The following is a 9,932-nucleotide window of genomic DNA, read 5'->3' as shown; positions in this document are numbered from 1 at the left end:
CATCCTCCAGAATAAGTAGAATAACATCCAACGAAACGACTGACGCGGCCAAAAGGAAAGAAAATCATTCAATTCAACATATGTATATTTGATGTTCATGATTTTTTCATATTAGATCATTTGTTGCTTTTGTTAAGTTCATTACGTGAGAATCATGAACTGATCTAGTTTATTACCCAACGAGTTGAAAGAGATAGAAAAAAGGGTAACACAGCCTTTTGCATATTAATTTTAATAGATTAGTGGCTATTATTGTTAAGCATTAAAAATACTGGATAAAAAGTAAATATTATTTAAAGTGCCTGCCACGCGATTTTTACTCCGCCACCCAAAACAAATATGGCCCATTTTCAACATGGACGGAGCATTCCAAATTCCCAATTATGCTCCAGCCCACGAGTGAGATTATAAAACCCTACAAAATCCTATTTTTGTTGGATTTGAACAGTTGAAGTGAATTTCCATTCTTGAAGTAAAAACACCAAAGAATCATCGAACCATGGCATCTGCAGATCACAAGCAAAACATTGTTTCAGCTCTAAGCAAGCACCTCTCAACCCTGTCATTAGACCCAGTAAGTTTTTTACAGCCCTCACATTTTTTGCAGTATGCATGAATTAAGTTGAGTGCATGTAACAAATACAAATTGATGGATTTATTTTGGTGCTAAATTATGCAGAATTCGGATAAGGACATTAAAAGCTTGTGTACAGAAATTTTAAATTCTTCCCAAAAAGATAATGAGGTAATATTTCAACATTTGCTAGCTTTTTGTACTGAGTTTTGGATTTATTTAGTTTCAATTTGCCGTTGAGATGAAATTTTCATTTCAGTTAGTGAAATGGGTGGAGTTTGCCAATAACTTCCCTGTTGATTCTGGGGCAAGCTTTAAAGCTCTAGGTGAGTTGAATGAGGATTTGAGTAAAAAGTCTGTTATTTTGGGCAATGGCCTCAAGATTTCAGCAGCTGATATCATTGTCTTTGCATCCGTGCATGCATCCGTGGTATGTATCTCCTTCTCTTTTTTGGTGCATTGGAATATTTATAGTAGGAAATCATTTTCTTGGATCATATTTGGCTAGGTATAAAAATAGATAATTGTATAAAGTGTAGTATATGGAATTCGAATAGTGATTTGGTGTTATTTTGGAGTATTAACGCCGACAACAATTTATAAATGTTGATAGCAACAAGTACTTATTTTTTTGATAAAGAAACAAGTAGTAATCTTGAATAAGAGTTATATGTAATGGAAACTGATTCTTCCTACAATTGTCAGAAACTGTGTCCTTCTTTTGTTGGAAATGGACATTTTCGATCATACCTGACACACCTTGAAGAGTTACGTTCTATGTAAACATGATCTTTATTTCCATATTGCATTGTCATGTTAGGCATAAATATTAAAGCTTTTATTGGTCATTTAGGCGATTCTTATTCTTTCTTATACTGTAGTGTAAGTGGTTTTTAATCGGTGCCTTCCACAGTTCCTTAATTGAAATATGATATAGTTTTGAATGCAAACTTCTTTAGCTCACTCTTTCGTTCTAACATGCTATCATTATTCTACTGCCATCAGATCAGTCTTTCAAACTCTGATAGAAACAAATTGCCGCACTTGCTTAGATGGATGGACTATATCCAGGTATGCTGCAATTTTATATCTATCTTTAAACTGAGATTAGATGATAATGGAGTGGTAGTACATAGAAATTGAGATCTTCATCCTACAGTATATCGAATGTCAAAAGGAAAGGCTTACGCGATGGCCTTGATGTCATGATGTGTTGAGTTTGGTGATGTCCACAGGTTGCTCTACTTAGGATGGAATCTTTCTACTAATTGGGCATGAGTATGTCAGTCATTTTATGATCAGATTGTAAAAGCTGGTTTAGTTCTGGCTGTGACTTTCTTTGTCTTGAGGATTGAGTAATAGAGAGAGAAGATTAATTGTTACAAGGGAAAAACCGAAAAAGCAAATTGGTGCTGTTATGATTTTCCTTATTTGGTTGTTGTTACTATTTTGACAAGGAAAACTGAAAAGACTTATAGATGATTACAGAATGAAACAAAAGTTAGCTGTGAGATTTGGTACACTTGTTTAGCGTTGTAGTCGAATATATTTTTTGATTAATTTGAGTGAAAAAAAATGTGGGGCTACTATGTAGTTTTGTGTTTCCAAATTGAAAAGTTAGTCCTGTATACTGTTCAGGTATGTCACCATCTAAGTTGCTCGGACACGGGTGCGGATCTAGAGATTGGATCATTCGAGATGTAAATTCTTAGATTCGGGGATATGGATCCTAGTCCGAATATACTACTCATGACATTCAAATAAAGAATAGAGCTGGGTGTAAAAGTAATTAGCTTTTTTAACCATTTCACTTCTGTATATAGCTCCTAGTTTGGTTTTTCTCTGTTGAACAAAAAGGAAAACTGGCTTTCTTCCCTTGTTCGAATTGAACAAAAACAGGCAGAGAAAAGATTTGCCTTTCCACTCCAGCTTTCTTAATTTCTGAGAACAAAACAACCAATTAGTAAACCTAGAATATTGCAAAGAGGAAAATTCCCTGCACTATCCATTAACTAAGGAAATGGACAAATTTTTCATTTTCTGGAAATTTTCACATTCTTAAAAAAAGGACAACTTCACCCTCGATATATTGTGATAATATTTTGGAGCAAAACCTGTGTGCAGGACATGAAGCTGGTCTACTAACCATACCATAAAATTGAAATTGGATCATTTAAGTTTGTTCTTCATGGTATGTTTAAATTGAGTGAATGAGGGCCTAAGAAGTTGAGTTAATGAAAGAACTAAGTAGTTGAGTTAATGAAAGGCTTTCGGGGTGAGTCCGGGAGAATATTTTTTTGTTTTTAAAAACTAACCAAGCTCTCGTAGGCGCAGCTGGGCTCCTGGTCCTGTTTTCACTCTCTAGTTCTTTCTATTTCTCCATCTTGGGATTTTTATGAGTACTGGAAAAAATCATTTCTTATTTCAAGTCTAATCCATTCTATGATGCTCGGCCTTGCAAAATATTAGCCAGTGTTTAAACAGTAAACCACTACTTTTAATAATTGAATTTTTATATGTTATGGGTGGATAATGTAAAGTAGTTTGATTGCTCCTGGATTTATATTGAGCAAGAAGTCAGCACACATTCTATTAAATACATCTATTTTTGTGCAGATTAAAGGTGATGTCGGAGATAAATTCCAAACTATTTTGCTGGAGAAGGTCCAATTTGAGCCACCTGTGAGTAATGCTTTTACTGAATTGAGCTAGACTTTCTGAAGAACTATCTTGAGAGCATAATTGATAAGCTCTATGACTTGTTTGAACTCCATTTTCCATGCATTGCTACATTTCCAGTGACCAGAACAGGCGCAGTGACATCCAATCTACTGCAGTATTCGTTAATGGAACAATATAAATGGTTTTCTTCATTACTGAAATAAAAGCGGAAACAGAAATATGTGATAATTCATTTCTTTACTTGTGGCAATTCGTTTAATGCATATTTTATGGAATGTTTACAAATTAACAGCATTAAGTTGCATTGCTCTTGGCTACTTCTGTGGAATGCTTTTATTAAAACACTCTATTCTCAGTAATGCTTTTGAATTACTATACTATCTTGATTTGAATCATTCCTTGCATCGATTAGTTTTTAGGCCCAACAAAGTCCAAGAATGGGCTATTTTTAATATCTTTTTTTCCTGACATTGATTCAGGCATCAAAAAGTGTGAAGAAGGTGGAAGTGGAGTCAAATATAAAAAAAACTGAGTCAGAGACCAAAAGGGCTAGTAGCTCAGATGCAGACTCAAAAACAAAGAACAGTCGTGGTGCAGTATGTTACTTGTAACACATTGGCCTTCAGTTGTTTTTATTTGCTGATAAAGTTCTTGGGTCTGTTCCTCGTACAGTTAAAACTTTTTTGTTATTTAACTTTGTTTCTGGTTCTCTTGGCCGTTTGTTGCAAGTGGCAGAAAATTTTGCCTTTTCAATTAGTGATGGTAATAGAAAATATTGTCATTACTACACTTACCATTCCTCAATAAAAAAAGAAGAAAATATTGTCATTACTTATGATTAGTGTCTTTGTTCTAGTCCTAGGTACTCTGGTATGACTTGTTTGCAATAAGGGCACGTTCTTGATGCTATCAGCTTTTAGTTTCTGTGAAATATCCCAAATTTTAAACTGTTTCTAACACTTACCCCTTTAAATATCTGAAGAAGAAAGCTGCTGCAGATAATCAAACTTCTGTTGAAAAGAAGAAGTTGCCTGAAAAGGTAGATGAGAAAGATAAAGATATCAGTGTTAGTCTGCTCAAATTACAGATTGGCCACATTAAAAAAGCATGGAAACATCCATCAGCTGATAGGTATTGTATTTTTCATTCTTTTTATTTGTAGTCTATTTCTCGATACTTATCCATTCCTTTTGTCCTTTTCAAGTTCTGGTGATACCATGCCTTAGCAACTTTATATGTTATCTAATTTTTTTTACAACCTTTTCCTGCATTATCCCTGTGTATAGCTTACTGGTTGAGGAGATAGATGTTGGAGAAGCAAAATGTCGTCAAGTGGTTAGCGGCCTGGCAAAGTTTTGCAGTCCGGAGCAGTTGACTGTATGCTCTCTGTCATTAAGCATTAGTATATGCTATATTTCTGGCTTCTTTGAATTGGTATTGCTGCATTCTTTGGGAGCTTTTATTTCTTCTAATTATTTTATGTTGGTTGTTGTCCCTGCAGAATCGCCTTGTGGTACTCGTGACAAACATGAAACCATCGAAACTAAGGGATGTAGCATCAGAGGGAATGGTATTATATTCCCATCTAAGCTATGCTTAATTTCACATTATATTTTCCAGTAGCATGGGAGTCTAATTTGGTGTAAATTAGCGTTAGCTAGTTAATTTTTGCATTATATTGAATATTCTGCCTCCTCTTCCTAATATAATGGTAATTTAACTATTCATTTGCTATCTGCTTGTGTTGACTTCAAAGTGTCTGTTTAGAACTCTAGGTCACTATGGTACTTTCTCATTATTCGAATATCTAGTGTTCTTAATGTAGTTAGAACATATCCGCTAAAGCAGTATGAAATCCAGACAAATGTAGTTTGTGCATAGGAATATTTAGGTATTATCTCTGATCTGAAGAAAGATGGGTTAGATGAATGTGTAGAGTTGTCCAGCTCAAGTCAATCTGTTTGTAGTCTTCTCTCTGTTTGCAGTACTATCTCTCATTCCTTTACTGATAGTAACTCTTTTTTCCTAATTATTTTTATAGGTATTATGTGCTTCTAATGAAGATCATACTGTGGTGGAGCCTTTGATAGCACCAGAAGGTGCCAAAGTTGGGGAATGCATCTTATTTTCTGGGTATGTTTTTGTAGCTAAATCTGTTGGTATTGCATAAATTTCAAGGTCCACATTCTCTGGGCTTGATATATGGCGCCGACGTGATATATATTATGTGGAATGTATTGATAAAAGATTTCCTTCATAAATAAAATCTTTCTTCACAAAATATCTGCCCCATGTCCCTTTTTGTTCTTGGACTCTACCTTTCTGCCATTAACCTTCTACATTTCCGCTTTCTGTTCATGGCCCAAGATTTTCGGAACTACTATATTTACCAACTTAAGAATCAGATAATTATAGCAAGCAAGGTCTTTCAACTAAGGTGATTTTAAAAAAAAAAAAAAAAGTACATTTGAAATTCCAGTGCCCTTAGATACTAGTCAGTTGTCAGTCCTTCAGATCGAGTGACCTCAAGACCATTGTTCTCTTTTTCTGGTTATGTTCTTTTTCTCCCCCATTTTGACAGTAATTATGGTTTATGGCTGCCCTAAAGAGCATCTGTTTCCTCTGTTTTCTTTAAGTTGTGCCATTAGGCTGGATATGACATTATGACTTTTGTTCTTTTTGGTACCATGTATTTTTAACGTAAGACTCAGACTCTGTTATGGTTTATTAATGTCTGCATTTGTCTATCTAGGCATGATGGGAAACCAGAAGATGTTCTGAACCCCAAAAAGAAACAATTTGATAAAATTGCCGTGGTATGTATCTTTGATTTTTTCTGCATATCTAAATCTTGTCGTGTTTGGTGGACGAGTAAGCTTACTGCATTCAGAGCTCTATCTGTCATATTATCTTAGTTGGCAACTACTGCTAGTAGAAGGCTAGAATCCATTGGTAACTGACTGCTCTTCATGATTGAGATCTCATTCTCAACTGGCTTTTTCAATTTCATTAGAGGCTTCAGTCTTTTGGGCCAAAGTACAAATAGAAAACCTATTCATATATTATCAAGGCTGATTGACTCTCCAAATATATAATGAAACTCATGGCTTGTGAAAAACCTCATGATGTAGCTTACCATGGTTATTAGAATGAGACTGATTAATTTACTAGAGAGACGGGGGCATTCTTCTAAGTTAATTGTTTAGCTCGAGAAAGATAGGGTCCCTTTTTGAGTTTTCAGTTGTTTAGAATTCAGAAGCTGTAAAATTAGGGTTGCATTAACTTTTAAACTATGTAATATAGGTAAATTTTCATAAATTCATATAGCCGACCTCAACCTGTTTGGAAATGATGTGTTGTATAAAACATGGAAAGGAAACTTATAATGATAAAAATATCACATCCATCTTATGGTTGTCTCCTTATCCATTTAGATGTTTCTCATGTGAGAATCATGTACTGCAGAACCTTTTCACTGATGATAAAGGAATTGCCACATTCAAAGGAATCCCATTCATGACATCTGCTGGACCATGCACGTCTTCAATTCCTCGAGCAAGCATCAAGTGATTGCACTTGTCAGCAGAATAATATAATTCATTGTAGCTTCTCTTCCTTGTACTACCTTGTTTGAAAATGCATTGTTTAAACATTTGTAGCATTGTGCATGAAATACCGTTCTTTTCTTTTATTTTTGGGGCACTTGCACTATTTTGAGGTGAATGAGGTTAGCAGAAAGGGGTTTTCCGCGGGGGGGGGGGGGTGTGGAGAAAGGTAATTTAGTTTTGTTGTATGTTTTTCTTCTATAGTAAAAAAAAAAAAAGTACTTTAAAATTAGAATGGTGCTTATTACATATCTTCAGAAACCCTGCAACTATTTGTAAGGTTCTCCTTTCGTTTCTGTGACTAATTAATATCTTGCTGTCTCTGGTAACAAAATAGCTAAGATCTTCTCCTCTAGTGCGAAAGTTTGAAGAGTTACTTTCACAACTTCCAGTTAGCCAAAAAGATATAGGATGACAAAAAATGAATTGACAATAATGATGGAGTTTTTCCAGTAATGTGAAACGTAATTAAATCATAGGCAATAAACACAAATATGTTTGTAGTCATATCCTTGAAATGATTTGGTGTGCTGGCACGATCTTGGTGTTTTCCTCGTACTAGCCTAGGAAAGAAATTGGAAGTTTCCCAGATTCTGTACTAGAATATCTATCACCAAATGGCAAATAGTTGTTTCCACGACTCATCAAAAGCATTAGCATTCAAATGTTACGAGAGTGTTATCAAATCGGCGGGATTGCAACTTATTTTCGTAAAAATTGTTGTCGCCCCCATTTAACCTATACCTATTTTTTTTTTTAAAGTTTTAACTTGTACCCACTTTTTAAACAACTTCAGCTCCCTTTCTCATCATCTTTTTCCCAGTAATCTCCGGAACTTAACATTGATGTAATAATGAAACGTCTGCTTTTTTTTTTTTTCTTATTCTTCTTTTTTCCCCTCATAGCTAGGACACTAGTGTTGTAGGAAACAAAGAATGATAAAAGCAAAACATCTGAATAAATATACTACTTTAATTTGCTTACGTTGATCTATCAAAAGGATCTAGCGGCTGAAAGAAGACAAACAATATTTTCATTGTTTGTCTCTCCAAATCCCTGAACGCTAAACATGAGCATTTCTGTTCTCAATTGATGATAACCTTTGTTCCATCATTTTAATTAGGTCAACAGACAATTGAGGTTGCTGCACCTCTTCTGTAGAATATAAACGAACAAGATTGAAAACAGTAGGGATTTTTCTTCTGCTCCTTATCGTCACTGTAGATGTAGAGAGTGTAGCAGTACATACTCAAGGGTTTTAAAAATTTCACCAGTTACAAACAAAAACTTCAGCTCTAGAGCTGAAGTTCACGAGTTACAAAACAAAAACTTCAGCTCTAGAGCTGAAGTTCGCCAGTTACAAAAACAAAAACTTCAGCTTTAGAGCTGAAGTTCGCCAGTTACAAAACAAAAACTTCAACTCTAGAGCTGAACTTCAGGCCGGCTACTAGAATGCTTGTTGCGGAAGCCAAATGTATAGAGTGTGAATAAGTCACAACTACTATACCAAAAATTATGACAGCCACCAAATAATAAATAAGACAATAAAGCAATAATAAAGGGAACACCAGAATTTACGAGGTTCGGCTAATTTTGCCTACTCCTCGGACACAACCAATATTTTATTCCACTCCAAAAATACAAGTGAAATAATACTAAAGAGAGAAGATACAAATGCCTTAAACAGATGAGAAGGCAAATGAGAGGTGTGTTTCAATCCTAAACATTAGGCCTTCTTTTATAGGGGAAAAATCCCCCCAAACTTAACTCCCAACCAATGTGGGACTTTGGCATTTTGCCAAACTTCAACAAATCTCCACCTTGGCAAAATTCCACATTTTCAATTCTCTCTCAATAACAAATTTTGGTTGTGTCTTCATCTTCAATCTTCAGTGTTCAACAATGTTGATCAAATCCAAACAATGTTGAAACTTGACCGCAGTCACCACCTTTGTCAGCATATCAGCAGGATTCTCTGTAGTATGAATTTTCTTCACCGTGACTCCACCTTCTTCTATGATTTCTCGTACGAAATGATACCGAACATCAATGTGCTTCGTCCTTGCATGATAAACTTGGTTCTTCGCTAATTGAATAGCACTTTGACTATCACAAAAAATTGTGATACCTTTTTGTTCAACACCAAGCTCCTTTAGCAATCCTTGAAGCCAAATTGCCTCTTTCACAGCATCTGTAATAGCCATGTACTCTGCCTCTGTTGTAGACAAAGCAATTGTTGACTGCAAAGTAGACTTCCAACTAACTGGTGCCTTTGCAAAAGTAAACACATAACCAGTAGTTGATCTTCGTTTGTCCATATCACCCGCAAAATCTGAGTCACAATATCCAACTACAAACTGATTGTCTTCCTGCTCAAAAACTAACCCGACATCTACAGTATTATGAATATACCGTAGAATCCACTTCACAGCTTGCCAATGCTCCTTCCCTGGATTGTGCATATATCTGCTAATAACTCCAACAGCTTGTGAAATGTCAGGCCTTGTGCAAACCATTGCATACATCAAGCTACCAACAGCATTTGCGTATGGTACCTTTGACATATACTCTCGTTCAGCTTCATCCATTGGCGACATAGTAGTACTTAGCTTAAAATGGGAAGCAAGTGGAGTACTAACTGGCTTAGTCTTGTCATCTATGCCAAAACGTTGAAGTACTCTCTTCAAATATTCCTTTTGAGATAAACAGAGTTTCTTTGAACGTCTATCTCTAATTATCTCCATGCCAAGAATTTTCTTTGCCTCACCCAAATCCTTCATCTCGAACTCCTTCTTCAGTTGAATCTTCAACTTATCAATTTCTTCCGAATTCTTGGAAGCTATCAACATATCATCAACATATAGGAGAAGATATACAAAGGAACCATCTTTAAGCTTGTGCAAATACACACAATGATCGTATTTGCTTCTCTTGTACCCTTGCCGCAACATAAACTCGTCAAATCGCTTGTACCATTGTCTAGAAGATTGTTTCAATCCGTACAACGATTTTTCAAGTTTGCACACCATATTTTCTTTTCCAGCAACTTTGAATCCTTCTGGCTGAGTCAT

The 9,932-nt window shown here is 35.4% G+C and overlaps 1 protein-coding gene across 1 annotated transcript; it reads left to right on the top strand.

Moving 5' to 3' along the window:
* The first annotated feature begins 424 nt into the window (after positions 1–424).
* LOC104228063 (uncharacterized) lies at positions 425–6,947 on the top strand. The gene is made up of 12 exons (XM_009780468.2): positions 425–574; positions 680–745; positions 834–1,004; positions 1,580–1,645; positions 3,191–3,256; positions 3,736–3,852; positions 4,239–4,387; positions 4,543–4,633; positions 4,758–4,826; positions 5,298–5,389; positions 6,009–6,072; positions 6,722–6,947. Exons 1-12 carry the CDS (start codon positions 500–502, stop codon positions 6,824–6,826), a joined length of 1,131 nt encoding a protein of 376 aa, XP_009778770.1. The 5' UTR covers positions 425–499; the 3' UTR covers positions 6,827–6,947.
* Positions 6,948–9,932: the final 2,985 nt, after the last annotated feature.

Source organism: Nicotiana sylvestris, chromosome 5 (assembly GCF_000393655.2).
Source record: "Nicotiana sylvestris chromosome 5, ASM39365v2, whole genome shotgun sequence".
Classification (NCBI taxonomy): Eukaryota; Viridiplantae; Streptophyta; class Magnoliopsida; order Solanales; family Solanaceae; genus Nicotiana; species Nicotiana sylvestris.
This window is presented reverse-complemented; position numbering and strand designations above follow the sequence as displayed.